This window comes from Sparus aurata, chromosome 14 (genome assembly GCF_900880675.1).
Source record: "Sparus aurata chromosome 14, fSpaAur1.1, whole genome shotgun sequence".
NCBI classification, from domain to species: Eukaryota; Metazoa; Chordata; class Actinopteri; order Spariformes; family Sparidae; genus Sparus; species Sparus aurata.
The window spans coordinates 16,514,785-16,535,218 of NC_044200.1; the positions used below are offsets into that span (position 1 = coordinate 16,514,785).

Consider the following 20,434-nt stretch of genomic DNA (forward strand, 5'->3'; position numbering starts at 1 on the left):
TACTGATGCTGAAGGAGAGATGTGTCATCCACCTCTTCTTCTTTGATTGCTGTGGACTTTCTCCGCAACCTCCACCCCCCTTTCATCCGTTCTGCCTCCTCCTTTTTTCCCCTGTTCCTCCTTAACCGTCCCTTCGTCTCTACTTATTTGATCATATTTGCAAATTTTTTCATCCCTTCCGTCTTTGCCTCCACGTCTACCCCTTCACTCCACCCACCCCTCCTCCCTTGCTCCACTTTATTAGGCATATTAATAGCGGGGTGTGTGGAGACAAATGTGCTACTGTATCTCTCTCCCCCGCATTAGTCCTGCTGATTGAAGTCTATTCTCCCCGCAGATCCAGTGTGGGTGGTCAGACTGGGATTCATTATCCTGTTGGTGTGTGTGTGCATGCACGCCAGAGATGAGTCAGTGTTTTTATCTGTGTGAGAGAGCGATGGATAGAGGAAGAAACACTTGGGTGCGAGGGGCCGTCGTATGTGCGTGTCACATCGCATGCACCTACTGTACTGTATATGGATTCCGTCCCCGTGTGTGCGTGTCTTCTCGCTCATTAGGCAGATTGGCGTGGACGCGATGAGAGGAGATGAGAGGAGGGCGTCGCCGCCTTGGCAGGAGATCCGAGGCTCATCTGATGCCCGTTTGCATCGACTCTGTGTGGCACCTGTCAGCCCGAGACACCCACCCAGTGTGACGTGCTGAGATACTGTGACACTGTGTATGCGAGCGTGTTTGTGTTGAAGTCGCGGTCCCTGTGGCAAAGCTCACAGCGTATGAATTGATCTATTTTTTATTTTTTTTCCTTTTCTTTTTGCACTCTTGTGCCACTTGATACGCGTCCTGTTTTCGTTTTTTACGGGGCCGGCTGCCAAACTCTGAAGCATCTTCATCTCCACCTCTCTCTCTCCTCCTTCCTTCCTTCCTTCCCCTCTTCCTACCCCCTCTCTCACCATCATTACGTCTGCGACCTGTGTCCTTATGACGCGTTGGACGCCTTCCCAGGATGTTCTTAATCAGGTGATTGGGAGTCGCACTTGGGTTCCCCTCCATGCCAGACGGTTTTCCAGACAAAATGACTTTTACCTACCCGTAAAACTTCTCAGAAAGTAATGAAAGAGATTTCACCGATGTCACGCACTGTACAGTCGCACGGCCGTCGGTGTGTGTATTATGGGAGTAATTGCACTTGAGATTACCGAGAGGGCTCTTCTCGCGTTCATGACCTCGACAGCTTTGCCATGCTACACAAATAATTATGGTGCTCAAGTACATGTGAGTGCTGGGACCTCTAGCTGTAGCTGCTGTGAGTGTGTTGTTGTCTGTACATACTTATAACTACACACAGCTTTTACTGGGTTAAAGGGTAACACTTTGCATTAGGGTACACTGATACAAGGAACTTTAAACTGGTCGTGAAACAGTCTCGATTTAATCCTGACATCTCTGTATGACCTACAAGCAAACAAGACCATCAGCGAGAAGATTGACTGTTTCTTTTTGTGGTTATACGTATTCATAATGCCTGACAATCGGTTGGATTCTGACTCATCTGGGCCGATTAAGTCATATGATTGAAACTATTTCTCTTGCTGCTGAGGATGACCTGTATAGTATGGCACGAAAAGGTTTGTCTCGTCATTGTCATATTACAGTTATAAATTTTGCATAGCTGCAAACAGACACAACGCCACATTACTTACATCCTGCAAGCAGCTGTTTTTCTTTTCAAAAGAAAAAGAGTAGGGCTTGCCAGATCAAGATCTTTGTAACAAGAGGCAGTGGTGTGCATATCGCTTTTGCCCACAGGGGCCGCCAGAATCAACAAACAACAAAAGTTCCCTGTAGCAGCTTTAACTAGTTTTTTTTTTGGTTGGATTCATGAGATCATGCAATTATGTGAGCTTGGAAATATGTCTCGCCAGGCTTCAAGCTACGCACCTGTGGCCGAACAAAGGCGTTGAACCAATCAGCTCCCTTTAGGTATTACCAGCAGCGGGAGAAGGCCTTGTTTATGGTGTGAATACCTCAAGAGATTGCCGTTGCTGCTAGCATCACTCACAGGAGAGTTTATTCAACACTGAAGGCTTCTCTCTATGGAGAGACGTTACGCCGTCATCCCCACTGGCTTTGATAAAAGTTGGATTTACCACTGCGCTCGTCTTGATGTGATTGGTTACAGGTCGCCTTTGATAGGCAGATAGTTCGTCGTGGTTGTTTTTGAAAGCGCTTGCTCTTTTTCAAACAGTTTGTAGTGGCAGATGGTTCCTGTGGAACAAACCACCTGGTAAAACAATGCATCTGGTCAGGTTATAGACCATGTTCATTAAGTATTAGGAAGGGAAATAATTATTCGTATGGTACCATGGCCTTAATGGGCCCAAACTGAGCACAAGCAAAACATATGAAGACCCTAATTTGTGTACTCCAACTGTCTTACCTACTATGAATATTAAATACTAAGGACGTTATTGAGGGAAACTCTTAATTGATAGGCTAGCAGTTTCATTAATATGTGCATGGAAGTGATGAATAAATGGCCATTATGCTGCTAATTGCAACTAGATCCACCAACTTTTGGGGCCCTCCCACAGGAGACAAATATGGCGACTTATTCTGAACATCAGGGAAAAGTGGACAATTATATTCACTAGTGGTGTCAACAATAAACGATTCGGCGATGCATCGCAATGCAGGGCATGCACGATTCAGTATCGATGCGGCAACATGCCATAATTGATTATGTCACCGATTATGTCACTGTTCACGAAAATAAATCACCGCGACCGTCAGCTCTCCGGCCCGAGACTTCAGGGAACTTTCCCCCAGAAAACAGCCTCCGTCCCCGCGAGTCAGACAGCGTCCTGTTTACTGATGGTGATTATGTATAATTATGTAATTTAACGTGAAAAACTTAACTTCGTCACTTTCCAGGATGTTTGGTGGGTCAGGATCTCAATCACTACACATTATAACAGCATCTATATGATTATAAACTGTCCGCGGGTTTGGATTAACAGGGGAACACCTGGGGAAACAGGAGAGTGATAATACACACATAGCAGCCAATAAAATCTGTTGTTCAGTATCTGACTGCTTGTATTGCCTCATGACTGATGAAAAGGTCCCTCACCCTCCTGCGCCGTGTGCAGGCTTTCAGTACGTGTGGTGCGCGGGGGACGACACGACTCACCGCAGGAGCGTGAGTTCAGTTGCAGCGACTTCCTACGGTTACGTGACGCCCCCGCTCTGAAACTTTTCCCTGTAATGGAGCCTGTAAATATGTGAATAGTTTGTTTGAGCCTTGTTCTCACTCTTACACTCTGAATCAGGGTTTTCCACAGATGAATATGTAAATAGTTTGTTTGATCTTGTTAATATTCAAGTAGTACGTTTGATCTTCTCCCTCCGTTTGTGCTTTTGTTTTTACTTTAAATATGCGCTTTCTCTGTTGTACGATTGTTTGGCTAAAGATTTCTCCATCACCATTTCACAGGATTTGGCTTAAAAAGATCCCTCCCTGCAACCTCATCTGACCTCATCTGAACACTCTGGGGCACTTTTCGAGGCGGTGCCGTCAACAGTTGGCAACACTTTTCCATCTTTCGTATTTCCTGGCATCTTTAACTCTTCTGCCCCCTTGTGTGTTTGTGACTGCAGGGACCTCATCTTGATTCTCAGGCACATTACACCAGCGATTGTCGCATCGTGCCTAAACAGATCATGTTTGGATTGAATCCCTGCCAGTCAGGATCAGCTGGGCGAAGCAAGCACACAGTAGCGTAGTGTTGTGTTTGCTGAAGCTCGCCTCGCTCTTGTGAAGCCCTGTCGCCCTCAGCTCTCTCTGCAGAGTTTGGTGCTCTTGTTGCCCACATCCCTCCATCCAACATCTCATCCAAATTACGGAAAATGAATGGTGTGAACTTGGTGTTATGTAAGGATTTTTCCAGGTGCCCTGCAATGCAAAGTCTTACGCACACTGGCCGCATGACGTAGCATCGTGGATGGGCCGCGCAATCTTGGGGGGAGGTGAATGCGGCAGGATTGTTTCTGATGCTGGGATGTAGGAGAGTGTCGTGTCTTGTGGGCATTCATGGAAAAAAAACAATAAGAAAGAATGATTTGATGTGCGTCATACACATCTGACAAGACACCAGAAACTGTGTGTTGGTGGAAAGATGAATTATGTGTGTCTACGTCTTTGTTATCCCGATGATCTCGAGAAGGAAGCCAAGTGGATGTCAGCGCTGAGTTGGACGCCTGCAACGGGCAGCGATGGCGCTCACGTCACAATCAGAAGTGCGCGGTGAAGTATCATCGGGTACAGGGGCCCCTTCCTGATAGGATGATTGCATGTTCTCGCCACTTCAGCCCTTCACCGTGTAATTACTTTCAAATGCACCGGCGGTTTCAGCCACCAGCTAGCTGATGACAGGGAACGCCGCAGGGCATCACTTGGCATGGCACTGCGCAGCTTTCCCCCTCCTCGCCCTCACCTCCTCCCCACCGCCCGTCACCTTCATCAGTCACCGCCAGAACCCGGTTTGATTTGTTTCTTGAAGCATCTACATGCCTCGCAGGGAATATTTAGTATCTTCTTTTCCATATTCAGCTCTCAAGTCATCTCACCCCATGAATCATTCATTTTTTTTTTTTTCATTTTTTTTTTTTTATCTCACTTGTCTCCACTTGTTAACCATGTGATATTTGAATAGTGTGATTTATGAGGCTGGCATCGTCCGGGCATCTTTGCAGAATTTATAATCAAATGAAACAATGATATTTCAGTCGTCTGAGCTGTAAAATGCTCAATACTGTTGGCAATCTGTTACCAACAATTATCTTTGAAACAATATCCGACTGGACTCGACCAGTTATTAAAAGTACCAAACAAAATGCATACCTGTAATCTGTCGACTAAATATCTTATCGCCTTTTACGATGGCAAGTCTAATTAGGTGAATCACTGGAAGTAAAGTAAACCTAGGCTAATTTGTCACAAGTTCAATAGATTTGCTCCAGGACAAATGCTACCTTTAAATATTAAAAATAAGCTTGGGCCGGGGCGCCGTTTAGCTCAGTTGGTAGCGCAGGCGTCCCATGTACAGAGGCTTTGTCCTCGCTGCGGCGGCCCCGGGTTCGAGTCCCAGCCTGGGGTCCTTTGCCGCGTCTCACAAGACCTTATCACAAAAAAAAAAAAACGACTGCCAGCGGCGTCCTTACTCCTTTCTTCAGTTGATCGTCTTTCTCCCTCTGATCACTCGTTACGCTGTGTCTTTTCTCAGCTCTCATCAGAAGCGAAAACAGAATCTCGAAGCAGGAGACCAATTTGTAGAACATTCAAAAATTCATGGACGTTGCTTTTATTATTTATCATTTAATTTTTACAACCCTTGAAGGAAAAACTGCTTCGCAGAAATCGAGATTTTCTTCACAGCGCTGGTAATTTATCCGTGTTTGTTGCTCTAAGTATGCAGACACACACACACACACACACACACACACACACACAAAGTCCCTCCGGCCATGATAACACCCCTGACAAATGGAGCTGACCGGTGCTTGCGTTGCTGCCGTGATGCTTCTCATTTCTTCCCCTCGTCACGGTGACCTCGAGCAAAACAGACACATCGCCACAGAGACGGATGTGTTAACGGAAACTGCGATTCGTTTTCACATTGGGCTGCGATGAGAGGAAGCTGCCTCGCCACGCCTTTTGATAATGTTGCTCAGGGCTCATCGATGATGTCTGGTCTCTTCATCTGGGGGTGTGTGTGATGTGTGTCTGCATCAGAATTCCTGTGGGAGACTATAACGTGTTTGTCAATTTTACGCGACGGAAACACATAAAAACAGAGATTTATCATTTTGTCTCCCTTCCTCGCTCATCACCTAATGGTGCGGTCGCTCCGTTGGGTTCCCATGGTGGCAGCCGGTGAGCCAATTAAATACTGAATGTGCTCTTTCCTTGTTTGTTGTGTGGTGGGCGAAAATGCCAGTGATTCCTGTGTGAGGTCTTGTTACCGTGAGACTTCTTGTAACTGATGTCACGGAAACCGGCTGGATTAATCCATTAAGGGGCCGTCTTCGGGGAGAAGACAGATCAGGCCTGAACAAATTGCCGCCACTTATCATTGGGACACGCTTTCCTCCACAATACCACAGGGAGCCATTTAAGGCCGGGCCTAAACTCTGTCTTTATCCCACAAAGCATGGAAATAGAACCTTGGCAAGGGAAGGGTGGGGAGGTCGGGAGATGTTTTTCTGGGCTGTATGGCTGAACATTGCTTATTTACTCTGTTAGAAGAGAACACTGAGTTTTTCTTGGTGGCATGGAAGAGGAGGCACCTATACGCTCCTGTGCCAGCTTCAGCGTTATGCTGGTCCATGCTCTCAGCCTGGGACTTTGTTCTGTTACGCTTTAGCTTATTGTCTTCTTGATTTAGCGTCTAAGTCGTTTTGGTGTCCTTTACATTAATCAAATTATAATATCAGTTAATAGGTCTTTTTAAAGGCGTCTTTTGTGGTTGATTTTGGTTACGATTGCGGAGTGTTGTCTGCCCCGTATTGCCGCCTACTGGGTTCTCAGAAATGTCATTATTGGACACTGGCATCAAAGTCTGACAAAACTTGAGAATGTTGTTCTTTTGTCTAAAACCTTTCATAGCAAATACTGAACACTCAGCTGCAGCGACATGTACACGTAGCAGAGGCTGGTGGCAGTATTAAACAGCCTCACTGTTCACTTTAAGAGAATTATATCTTTATTCATATAAATGGGATAAAAAAAAATCAGAAACATAATTAACAGATATTAATGTTTTTGAGTGTCAATAGTAACTTTTTTGGGCAATAAACACCTAAAAGTAAAATATACATATATTGACATGTATGTATATACAGTATATTTAGCTTTTTTTTTTTCATCAGTATGTTCATAAAAAAGTGTTAATTTATAAATGCATTCTCGCTTGCTGTAGATTTACAGACCAAACTCTCCTGGCGATGCTCAAAAGAAGTCCAAATTATGTTAGCGTGAATAGAGAGCTGAGTGACAGTGACTCTTACAGCATGTTTGTGACATCTGCGTGTTTTCATTTGACTGAAATGACAAAACAACAAGGACTTTATCCAAGAGTTGAATGAAATCTCTTCTCTCTCCCTCGCTCACTCTGCGTTGCCTCCCTCTCTTCTCTCTCTCCTGTTCTTGCTGACTTGTCAATTTAATTCTCTAACTGCGTTATGAGTACAGGTGCCTCGCACTAACTCGCCATAACTCACTTTCGACCACACAGCCCCGAGTCGTCTGTCACACACGACTCCTCAGCAAAACCCCCCAGACCTCCTGCCGCGGCCCGGTTGTTTCAGTTTTTTTTTGTTGTTGCTGTGGCTTGTTGTGCGTTTAATCTGGTTGCCCGAACAAAAGCACACACACACAAATTGATGGGGGGAACTAGACACACACATGCACACACACGTACACACGCGCAAGTATGAGTCATGCACGGCATCGCTTTGACATGCAGCCCACTCTCCCAGGCAGAGCGCTGCCTTTTTCGATCAAACTAGATTGTCGGAGCATTAAGCCAGTAAGAGCTCCTGCAGACAAACAGGTAAACAGAACGTTTACTGTACGTCTGCCCCCCCCCCCCCGAGTTCCCGGTAGATGATTTTGTCACTCTCAAATTGAATAATTCTGTTTTTGCCGCCCTCCTTTTTTTCTGAACATTTTGTTGTGTGTTTTGAGAGCAAAAGTGCAAAAGAGTGAAAGAAATGGAAATGTCTCATCACAGCGGATTGACGTCAGTTTCAATATCACCGAGGAAGCTTCCTCTTAGCCGTCAATGTCAGTAGCCTAATACTGGCAAATATGTCTGTGTGTGTGTGTCTGTCTGTGTGTGTGTGTGTGTGTGTGTGTGTGTGTGTCTTAGACCTTCAAGCACGGTTTCTCCTTCCTTAGAATAGCTTTTTCCGAGTAAATGGTTTTTGAAAAGCCTTGACATTTTGTGCTTGTGTGATTTTTATGATTCTGTACTTCTGTGCAAATACAGTATGACTCATTTTATCCGTGTGTGTGTGTGTGTGTGTTCCAGCTACCATCATTTTGAATGAGTTAAATTGGACAGAGGCCTTGGAGGATGTTTTCCGGAAAAACAAAGAGGAAGATCCGTCACTCCTCTGGCAGGTGTTCGGCTCCGCAACCGGATTGGCACGGTACTACCCAGGTGAGCAGCCCAGTAGCCAATGGGGGTTCTCCGACAGACTTTCACACTGTGTTGCTGTTGCTCAGACTTTGATAAAGAATTCTTTCTTGTGACAGCAATCATGCATTTGGCAACAAGCATTTTAACTCTCATAATGTTCTTTTTCAAAAATCTTCGACTATCTTTATCACCACAAAAGTCTCCACTCATCATCATCTATATAAGTTTGCATTAAAGGAATAGGTCAACAACTTTGGGGAATTCTGTGTGCTAAATATCAAGCTAGCATCAGTTGGCAGTTAGCTTAGCTTAGCATTTAGACTGCATCCATTTGGGACATACCTAGCCTGGCTCTAAAAGTATTTGTATTTATTAAATGACAACTGTTGGGTTAAACAAATGAGCCAGGCTAGCTGTTTCCAGCTGCTTCCATTTTATGCTTTGCTAAGCTAAGCTAACCAAATGACAACCATGTGGACCTTCTCATCCAACTTTTAGCCAGACCACACATGAAGCATATTTCCCAAAACGCCTTAAACACAAGCATAATGTGAAGTAAACATACTATTGTTTTTTTCCCCTTCTGCGGAATCCCAGCATCCCCTTGGACTAACTCAAGCAATTTACCCAACAAGATCGACCTCTACGACGTGCGCAGACGACCGTGGTGAGTCTTGTTTCTGTGTCTCTAATCATTCCATTGCAAGTCCTCTGTCTAGTGTTAGACACGATGGCTCCTTGATCTACCTGCGTAAATGTTATAATATGAAAACATTCATTTACAAGAAGCTGTATTTGCATGATGCATAAACATGATTGCACATGGGAGCATCTGGACACACGGCCAGTTTAAAGCGATCAGATCCGGGACTGTGAACAAAGTGGAAAAACCCACTCAAACAAACACATCAGAGCGCTGCGATGATGAAGCCGCTGCAGATCTAAGGGTACCAACACAAAAGCTTCATTAGTCTCCTAAAAATGATTCAAATCCATCTGGAAGCCACCAATATTCTTTTAACCGTGTTATTAAATTTAATCGGCCTCAAAAGCCCCATCAGCTACTTAGCACTCAAACTCTGAGCAAAGATACGCAGTTGTTTGTTTAGCTAACGAGAGAATACAAAGGTCTGATTGATTTGGAATTCAGATGATAGAAAGTGATATTTGTTCACTCGCTCTGCAAGAGATCAGAGTAATGAGGCTGAAAAACAGTCTCATAACTGTTATGTGTGCTGATTTCTGTGTCTGTGTTGTGTTGATTCCTTATAAATTAGATCAAAAAAGGATTTCTGCATTATAAGAACTGCCAGTGTGTCTGTGGGTTACTTGTAAATGCTTTATGCTGCTCAATATCCACAACCTTTGTGTGTTTCTGTGATTACTCACCAGGTACATTCAGGGGGCAGCGTCACCCAAGGACATGCTGATCCTGGTGGATGCGTGAGTGACAACCCTATGATTCATCTGTTACAGTCAGATTTTATTTGCTTTCGCGCGCCAGGAGGCCCTGATGCTAGCTCTGAGAACCGCCCTCACCCCGCTGGGCGCTGCAGCGACGCGCCCGCCACTCATGTGACACTGATGAACAAAAAGCAGCCAGTGTGTCGGGCAACTTCATCAGTTCCGGTCCACTTGTTTCTTCTTGTGATTTTCGCCTTAAAGGTTTTAGGGGTTTGGATAAGATATTCAGAGAAGATTCTGAAGTGATATCTGACATAACAGCAGTGTGATCGGATCGTTTTTAAGAATCACATGATTTTCTGACTTCACAGTATCGTGTACAAAACTGACACCCAGAGGTTTATGCACATCTGCAGATCTAGAGTAAGTAGAAGTATAAATCCACAGGTTCAGAGTCTACATCTCATTTAGTAGCGTCAAATAGTTTCTTGTGTGCACAGATATACATCGAGATGCACAACGCGTCTCCACTTCCTCCACGTGTACAAAAACAAAGCGAAAATATCCCCGATCATGTCTGCAAAGCCCGATCGAACACAAGCAGGCCTCAGCTGTCAATCATGATGTCACATCCCCTTTTTTTTATATCATCCAATTTAAAAACCAAACTTATCTGAAAAATAAACATTTGAATATTCATTAGCACAATGAGAACTACCTTAAATGATGACGGCATCTTTGGTGAAATTGTATTTGTCCAGTCTGCGCAGTTACTACTGACACTGCAGCCAGCCACCAGGGGGCGATCGAAATGTTTTGGCTTCAAGTCACGTCGCCAGTCTATATACAGTCAATGATTCCATAGTAAGAGGGAAGTTATGGGAGAGAAACTTAAAACGTAAGGCTGGCAGAATCCAGTATTTGTATTAACGTCAATATAGTTGTCGGAAAAGGGCAAAATAAACAATGAATTCATATCAGTAACAAGTGTTGCCGGTGTTAACAAAGCCTGTCGTATATCGAGAAATACTCACTTTAACACAAGTAGAAGTGTATCAGTAGTCCCTAACAAATACACCAATGACTCGTGTTTGCTGAAACCCACAGCTTTTTTAGGAAATTACTTAGCTTGTTTCGTTTTAATTGATAATATGTATCGGTCTACAATTTTTAAAGATGAACATCAGGTCTACACAAGCCTTTTCAAGCCTCTCTAATTTCATTTTTTAAAACAGTTCTCATGATCACAACCAGTGGAGCTATAGTACACGAAACATGCTGCATGCACGAACACGTGATCGCGCGTGTGGTTGTTTTTCTTGGCGGCATCAGAGTGATTCATCTGGATTGTTTCAGGTGGTGTTTCATGACAAATGGCACACTTGGCAACGGCAGCGGGGCTAGATGACAACGCTCTGCGATGAATGAAAAACTGAATTTGTCCACTTGCAGTCCGCTCTTAACACAGCTCCGGTAATTGGCAGACGGAGGATTGATGAGGCTTGTTAGACATTTAAAGCACTGATGAAAAGAACGTTAAAGGAACTCCACTACCCATTTATCCAGTCCGTCCTTTTCGTTCTGCAGGAACCAAGTAAGAGGTGTATTGATAGATCCACTAGGTTATCTTGTTTAATATAGAAAACTACTAAAAGAGCCTTGACAATGCTGATGATCACCAGTTCAAATCCTGGCTTTTGGTGAAGCAGTATGAGGCAATTTCTGCATTTCAGCATGCTCGCTGCATTTTCAGCAGGAAATGCATTTTCTAGCTGTTTTATTTATTTTATACTAGCATTCACAGTTTGTGTACAGGTCATTAGCTGAGACAGAGACATGATGATGGCATGTGATATTTCTGCTTATAGCTCACGAATCGTCTCTTTGCCCTGCAGGCAGCGAAGGCTTTAAAGATGGCAATGACAGTTGCGACTGACCCCGTGCTTCAGCGCACTGATTGAGCAAAATGTCCAGTTGTCTTGCACACACACACACAAAAAAATAAATAAATCAAAGGGCAAGGTTTATTTATCCATCTATTCATGTCATTCTTTGGCTGGGGCAGGCTTGAACTTCCAGAAAATCACCTGAAACGCTCTGATTATTTCAATTTCTGTATGATTTTAATGTCCATTTAATTCAGCGGGGCCCTTTTTTCTTTCTTTTTTTTTTTACTTTTTTAATACTGTGATGTATTTTTTGTTGTTGTGAAACGCATCTTTGTTCGAAATGCAGGAGCGGCAGCGTGTCGGGCCTCACCCTCAAACTCATCCGACAGTCCGTCGGCAAAATGCTAGAGACGCTCTCCGACGACGACTTCGTCAACGTGCTCTTTGTGAGTATTTATTTTAATCACCAGTAAGGAACACGTAAAATTATATTCAATGTTGAAATACTCAACTTTATATCACTTGTAGTCACAACGTACGTATTTGTTTTCATGTATTGCATTCGCAGGTGCACACGTTGCTGAATGTTAATGTGGACTTACAGTATTTGTGGCCTGGCTGTTGATTGCGTCACCGTTTTAACATGGCAGTGACCTTCTGAGCGACTTAATGTATTGCACATGGATGAATCTTTATTGTAGCATGCTTATGTAGGGGTGCACGTCTCAAGAGCATCACAGTCGCATCCGAGTATGTGTGACTAATAGAGCGAACAGATGACACAGCTTGAGCGAAACCCTGAAGTGCCACAAGATAAGTTTGACGAATGATTGTGTGCTTTATTTATGACCCACACTTTGAATCAGTGGCGTGGTTATGGAAAAAGCCCCTAGGAACTGAGGCATCAAAGGAGTCACTGACATGGGGGATTGAGGAAATATTCATCCATCATCATTTAAAGCTCAGTAGCAGGCTGCCGAGGGGCATATTCATGCTTCCGAGCAATATTAGCCGCGGAAAGAGAAATCATACTGGTTTCAGTGGTTATTTAACTCTTTGGAGGAAATTGTGAGTACTGAAGAAGACGTATTAGAGGCAATCACACTGGACATTATCTCCAGGGCTGAAATGTGTAGCGCGCCAGTCTAACTTGATTTTGAGCCCACACCAAACGCTGCTGTCTGTCACTTAGAGGGCGTAGCTAGTCTTATTTACTGGATGTAGCCTGTCGCAGGGCGCCAAGTTCAGGCGTTATTCCCCCCCTCATCCCTGTGGCTACATGACACGACAACAACCCCCCAGGCTAACAACCTAGTCGCCTTGCGCCATCGCCCCATGCGGTGCTTGGCGCCGCCCAAGATGATTGTGATTGCTTTAAAGAAATGTAAACAAAGCCTGATTGTTTTTCTAGCCTATTCCAGAATGACAGTTGACCAATCCTATGTCCCGCCCCCTTCAGTTATTGTTACTAGGTCAGACAAGCTTGACAATAACAAAAATGGTGACGTCCGATCCCGTTTGGTTTGGCAGGGTGCCGCAGTTTTTATTAGATATTTTGAGTGGAGGCCAAAGATGACAAGATTATCAGTCAACATTGCTCCACTGTTGGTTACGTCCCCTTATCCCCTTCTACGCATCAGTCAAGAACTCGGTTATTGCTATTGTTTTGCTAACATTAGGTAACCCAAAATGTGGCTTTTCCCATTGTGATGTGTCTGTACAAAGTTGACTGAGGTTCATCCTGGTTCCAAGTTCGCTCGGCTGTTATTGGACCACAGAGCGAAAATGGGCGGGCCTTGAGAATGCACAGTTGGCTCAGCCATGTGTTTCTAAAGCGCTGAGACGGTGTGGTGGAGTCTGGCTATGCAAGACCTGTTAGTTAATGGTGTTAGCTATCTGAGAAACACACTTTTTGTGTCTCCGGTGAAATGAAGTGAGACTTTAACCACTGCCAAATCAACCATTTGTTTTCATGTTTTCATTGAATGTAACATAATTTTTTTTTTTTTGTAGTCTGATTGGACAGAGGAGAAAAAGTCTCAAACACATTGACAGTAATGAAAACGAGATGACTCCTGCTGCCAGAAATGTCCTTGCATCACCCTCTCAGTAGATAACATTTGTGCCTTCTCTGGGAAATTAGATTGCACAAGAACAAAATAACATTCCTTCAGTGTAACTGAATTAAAAGTCCCCCATCGCTGTTAAAAGGAGAGGTCAACTGGGCGATCACCGACAACAATAACGTGCTGCCAAGAAGGAGCAGACACTCAATTCCAGTAAATGGAGAACTTTGACATTGACAGTTTCCCTCCTCTTTTACATTTCTCATCTTTTATGTCTCACCTCGTCTTTTTTAAACTTGTGTGGCTTGGAACCTACGTTACGTGCGCTCAACCAGCCTCCTCTTCACCTCAGACGGTCGCGGCAGCCTCGCACTTGTCGGACAAGAAGGACTTTGAGCAGCAGTTGAAAACCTCTTCACATTCTTGCCAAGAGCTGGATGGTACCAGAATACCTCATCCCCCCTGTTATTAGCCTTTATGCTAAGCTAAGATAACTTGCTGCTGGATGTAGCTTCATATTTAATGCACAAACAACCGTCCTGTGGTTTTTGTTATTAGAAAGCATTTTCAAACCTGTAGCATACAGGTGGGTATCCGGCTACAAAGAAATGTCTCGCTCCAGTCGCTCGCTGCTTTGGCACAGGATGTGCCTGCGCTCTCCAAAATCTCCCCCTTAATCTTTATTTGCCTACTTTCTGTCCTTCCTCCCAACGGGAGGGGACATAAATCACTCCTAACTTTTCCAAACGAACCATTAATTGCATTTTCTTTCACTTTCCTTAATAAAGCGGTGGTTTATGTTTTTGTTTGGAGCTTTCAAATCAGCTAAGTGATCAGGCTTTTGAAGTTAATGAAATCAGGCAGCAGCGTAATAAATATATTGATGACGTCCAGCTCAGTTTATGGGCCTTCTAGAAGCATTTAGAAGCCTTTTGAAGGTACCATCTGCGATGACCTTTCAAAATCAAATAGTGTAATTAAAGCGATTGGGTTTTGTTGTGTGTGGTTTCATGTATTTCTGGCCAGATCCCTCCAAGATGACACGTTACTGTGTGTTTTCAGAGTGAATGTATATAAGCAATGTCTACGTTTTGCCCGGGAAGAACATATGGCTGCCACATACAGTATGTTGCTCCGCTGGGCTTTTATTACTGTGTCTGAGATATTTTTAAGATGTGTTTTATGAGTTAGACGAAGTTCTAACTCACCGTGGTTATGTTAGCATGTGTGTGTGTGTGTAGGCGTGTGTCTCTTAAGAGGACGGATGTCTTGGCAGTATTTGCCCTGAATCGTCCGCCAACATGTTGACTAGCTGGAAACGGTTATCGTGAGCTCCTCTGGCGTTCCAACAACATAAACCCAATCAGATAGAGAGAAAAATAGGAAAGAGGTGACACATGGCCCTCGCTTGCAGATCCTGGATTTTGTGCTCCTTCTTATCATGTATCATTTCAGTTGAACGGAGATGATTAACCACTGTGATCTTTTAATTTTTTGTTCCAATTCAACATTAATTCTTGCGCCTGCACCTCGAATATATGGACTACTTTGCCTCTGTTCCACTTAAAAGTGCTGGTTGTCTTTTATTAGCTGACAACACTTGCTGTTAACTGAAAATGACTCGTCTTTGTAGTTGCCCTCGTCATTGTACTCGGAGTCGACGAAGCTGGAGTCTCTTTCTGGTGCTTCTTCTATCATTTTGTCACCTATGTTTCTACATTTTATGTCAGATCTAAGTTTTCAGCTTGAGAATTCCCCTTAAACTTTTAGATGATCTCTGCAGAAAGGTGTAGCACCTATGCAGATGTAAGCTGAATGTCATTAAAGGGTAACTCCACCAGTTTTACACATTAAGGTGTGTCCACAGGTCTTGGGGAGTTCTACTGCATATGTGAAGAAAAAAGTAGTGTAAGGCCTTTTGTGGCTCCAGAGGAAGCAAGCCTGTAATCCGATAAATTGCCTCCAGTGATGTCACTCAGTGGCTGAGTTGCATTGTGGGTAATGTAGGCGTGAAATAATAAACAAAAAAACGATATCTCTCGTCCTGCTGTATTGGTTGTGATCATTTGTCATTAAGCTGTCCGTGTAGGAGTGCAGTGTGCCTACATTACCCACAATGCAACTTTAACACCCAGTGAGATCACTGGAGGCAGTTTATTAGATATGTAGTTTGCTTTGGAGGCAAAATAAGGACTTTATTCTACTTTCCCTCATATACAGTAGTACTCCCCAACACCTGTAAACACACTTTAATGTGTAAAATTGGCAGAGTTACCCTCTAAAGACAAACCGAAATTAAAACTTAAGTAGGAAGATGGTAAAGGCGATATTTGTGCACCTCTTGTGTGTGTGTGTGTGTGTGCGCATGTTTGAGACTGTGTGTGTTTTGAACATGCTCATGATTGCAGTCAAGGCCAAAACAGATGCTGGGTATTAATGAGCCATGTCCCAGTCCTCCATAGATGCTGTGTGTGTGTGTGTGTGTGTGTGTGTGTGTGTGTGTGTGTGTGTGTGTGTGTGTGTGTGTGTGTGTGTGTATAAGATTATATTTGCGTGTAACCGGGTCCCATCTGTTCCTCCACATTAACTATTCACCGATATTAATCCGAGGATATTTTAAATGTAGAGCTATCTAAATGTACCTTAACCAGTTGCCAGTGGTTTCTGTCTCTAAAAATTCTTCCATAATCAAGCTTTGCTGTTGTTTCTTTTTTTTTTTTTACCTCCTTATGCCACTGTTTTCACATCCCTACCTGTTCTCCTGCCAATCCTTCCTTCTGCTCCTACAGCTCCCTTCGGTCTGTACAGATTTGATTAAGAACTGATTTCATTTAACACACGACAGAGTTTTGCATCAGCAAAGCCCAAGAAGTTAAAGTGTTGTTGAAGTATTCGATTTACTTTGTGATCTCAAATGGAATCAATTTAATCTCTCTCTTTTAAACACCATATTTAGAGTGCATCCTATATGTTCAGGGACACTGCATGATCCATAACAAAGGGAAACCGGGCCACATATTTAACAGAAAAAAATATGTGCAAGTGCCTTCCCTCCACTTCCCATCATCCCTCCTTCCCTCTTCCCCTTCCAGTTCAACGAGGGCGCCAATAACGCGTCGTGCTTTCAGAACCTGGTGCAGGCCAACGTCCGCAACAAGAATAAGCTGAAAGCGGATGTGAACAAAATCACCGCCAAGGGCATCACCAACTACAAAGCAGGCTTCGAGATGGCGTTCAAGCAGCTCGCGCAGGTAAAGTGTCGGCGTGGGCATGCGTGGCGGGCTGTTTGACTTAACATAAGGGCGTAGGAGTGTGTGTGTGCGGGGATGGTAACGTTGAGGATATCGCCGTCAATCTGTTGTGTTTAATGCTCCCTTAAGATATGCAGACTGACCCAGAGGCTTGACGAAACCCCGTAAAACCTGTTTAACAGTCTGATATAATTTATGTTCATTTACTTTATCAATTTCATTCAATTGTGAAAAAAAAATAATGATGGAGCAGAGAACACACTGGCAACTCAATCCTGGTGGTGTTTCTACTGAAGAGTGAGTATGTGTCGACCTCTTCTGGATGTTTTTGGACACTACAGATCAGTGCAGGAGTTCATGTTTTCCCCCTCGCAACGGACTTCTTCTGCCAGTTGTCGTTGAGTCTCCTTAGATAAAAAAAAAATAATTTACTTTCTTCTCACTTAGACAAATGTGGCACGGGCCAACTGCAACAAGATCATCATGCTTTTCACTGACGGAGGAGAGGAGAAGGCAGAGGAGATCTTCAAAGCAATACAATCCTAATCAAGCGGTTGGATATACTCAGATAGTAGAGTACAGCAGTCTTTTCTTTTTTTTTAAACATATATCTGTTTGTTTACTTATGTTCTCTTCCTCACAGGTGCGCATCTTTACATTTTCCGTCGGCCAGCACAACTACGACAAAGGGCCGATACAGTGGATGGCCTGCACTAACAAAGGTACAAGGTTGCATTCAAGCAGGGGTAGAAGTAACAAATTACAGCTACTAAAATTACTGTAATTAATTCCATTTTTGGGGGGACATGTTGGATTATCAGCGGCTGATTTGTCCTTGTGATATGTCTTTGCCTCAGGCTACTACTATGAGATCCCGTCTATAGGTGCCACTAGGATCAACACTCAGGTAAACTGAACTTCACCCCTACAGCACCACCTGTCTCAGCTCATTAGCCCATGGCTTACTGAACAAGCGGTGTGTTGTGCCCTCTTGTGGTGGAAAGGCTGAAGTGCAGAACATTCAAACTGAAGCCCTCCTCTGTTCCTGTCTCTGCAGGAGTACCTGGATGTTTTGGGCAGGCCCATGGTTAAAGAAAGCAGGAAGGCCAAGCAGGTTCAGTGGACCAACGTCTACCTGGACGCACTGGTGCGTTTCGTTGCACACACATTTATATGAAGACAAACACGTGGCAAGTGTGGGAAAAAGACTGGCATTTGTAGTCAAAGTTCTGCTAGAATGAGAAGAAATCTGTTTTCTGTCAGATGAAGAATTTGAGATAAGTCATGTTCGATTATCTGCAGCATTTGTTGTTTGTCATCCTGGTAAACTCAGCTTCAACTCTCTTCCAGCAGTGTTTGTGAAATGACAGATGAACTTTGCTTCGAAAAATGTTGCATCAGTCGTTTTTTGTTTTTTTTTGTGATGATTACGATTCTGTGGAGATTAACATTTAGGCGACAGTGTAGATAAGGAAGCAGTCTGGTAAACTGAGCCAAATGGTTTGGATATTGTCATCCGTTTACTGATAAGACGCTGTCAACTTTTGTGACTGTAGTGACCTGGTCAAACTCAGAAATGTCTCTGCCTTTTGTTACGGGAAAAAACATCTTAGTATCAGTTTTCTAATGACCCTGTGACACCTGTGAGATGTGTGTGGGTTCAGTGTTGGACCTCGTTTAAAGGTGCAAAATGCAAGAATTTAAGTTTTAACATTCAATAATGTACACAAAATATCAACAGAGAGTGAAGAAATATTTTGACATGATATGTGTAGGACATCAATATTTGTGTTGAAGACATACCCACAGTACTGAAGTTAGCGTGCTAACCACCTAGCTCTAGCTGGTAACATCACTTTTTACCTAAAGAGGCGAAAGTGGGTCACTGTAGCATCCACTCTGCCCAAGAAAGGACTTTAAGGTGCAGTATGTAAGAACTTTAGTCATAAACATTGAAAAATTAGCCAAAATTTTCAACAGAATGTGAAGAAGATGAAATGTCTAGGTATTGTGTTGCAGAGGTATCTACTGAAGTTAGCATGGTAACTAGATAGCCCTGATCTAAAACTCCTGTGCTAACAGTGTAAACACCAACACTTCTCTGTAGCTCCGAGCTCCCAGTCCTAGCTTAATTGTGCACCTTTTCAGAAAGTTTAAGAAGGTTCTCCAAACTCAACAACTCACAAGATGAGTGAGTGATGTACGAGAGTCTGGAAAATTCCTCTCCTTCTTCATCTCCTCGTTGACTGTCGACGTGGCTGTTGATATTGTGGTCCGGGTTTGCCGTTTCCTGTCATGCCAAACGTTCTCAAGTTATTGTACTTTGTTTACGATCACATCACATTAGTGTTGCTTTCCACTGCTGGAGGAAGCTCTTGGTGAGATACAGGATTGTTTGATGCTGTTTCTTCTAAACAGCTGCTAATATGTAATTTAGCAACAACCTTTATATGTAGCATGAGTGTATATTGTTACTGACTGGCTTATTGTGTTTACTAAGTTGAGGAAAAGTGCATTTCCTTGTTTCATTTTTGTGATATGCTGCCCCCTATCTGTTTGTAGGAATTTGACAAGCCAGTTCTTACATATATCACTTTTAATTATGTTTGATCCCTTAATCTGAGGAATCACATAAAAAAGGATGAGACAGAATGATGTATTCTGTTGATTTAGGCCATGAACACTTTCTGATGACCTCATGTTTATTAAATGTGTTGTGTATCTGGTCCTCTAGGAGCTCGGCCTGGTGATCACTGGGACTCTGCCAGTCTTTAACAAGACAGGCATGGGCACAAAGGTTGGTACTAATTTACTTAAAGACAAATTATAATAACTTGTACTTTTTTTCATATTACACATAATAATTCTTAGATTGTATGTCAGTTTGTTGACTCATCATCTTTCGCATCCTTCTAGTTTACAGTTGACTGGCTGAATAAATTTACTCTGACCCCTCGAGAGAATTGAGGTCTGGGGCTTCGTGACACACCATAATGTTTACCAGACTAAAAAAATAAACATGCGACATGAATAATCTTAATTATCGTCCCATCCTTTACTTTTATCCCCCTCTTTCTTGTGGGTCTCCCTTATATCCTTTGTCGAAGCTGAGGTCCCTCAAAGCTCTCCCACGTGCCCCCACAGGAAGAGGATCTGGGACGTCATAAAGCAAATATCAAAAAGAGATCAAACCTGCAGAGCGGGGAGACAAATGACCCGGTAGCTAAGTGCTTCAAGATGAGTTTACATGTCTATCTCGAAGGACTTGGGGTTACCTTCCGCTACGGCTGAGTACGACGGCTGGAAATGCCTTGTCAGTGACTCATGGCGGCATGTAAAGCTTTTGGGAATGAGACTGTCCAGATTTCTATTGCACCCCATTTCCTTGAAATCATTCAGAATGCACAGAGGGACTTGACTCATCCAGAAAGAACAACAGGACTCATACTAAGCTCCTACACAGTGGTGTAACAAGTACTCTGACCCATTGCTCATGTAAAAGTACTTATACCAATCTGTGAAAATAGTCCACTAAACATACAAGCCCTGCAGTCAAAACCTTACTGAAGTATGTAAGTTATTTTGGCTAAACGTACTTGAAAATGTAAAGTAAAAGTATTTAT

At 43.4% G+C, this 20,434-nt stretch overlaps 1 protein-coding gene across 1 annotated transcript in view; it reads left to right on the forward strand.

Annotated features, from left to right (window-relative positions):
* Positions 1-20,434, forward strand: part of LOC115595376 (voltage-dependent calcium channel subunit alpha-2/delta-1) — a 100,768-nt gene that overhangs the window by 46,792 nt on the left and 33,542 nt on the right. Inside the window, 11 exon segments of the mRNA XM_075488195.1 lie at positions 8,091-8,222; positions 8,799-8,868; positions 9,594-9,644; positions 11,841-11,940; positions 16,653-16,811; positions 17,259-17,339; positions 17,341-17,364; positions 17,455-17,533; positions 17,669-17,718; positions 17,869-17,958; positions 19,546-19,608. Of these exon segments, the coding sequence (XP_075344310.1) occupies positions 8,091-8,222; positions 8,799-8,868; positions 9,594-9,644; positions 11,841-11,940; positions 16,653-16,811; positions 17,259-17,339; positions 17,341-17,364; positions 17,455-17,533; positions 17,669-17,718; positions 17,869-17,958; positions 19,546-19,608 (899 nt within the window).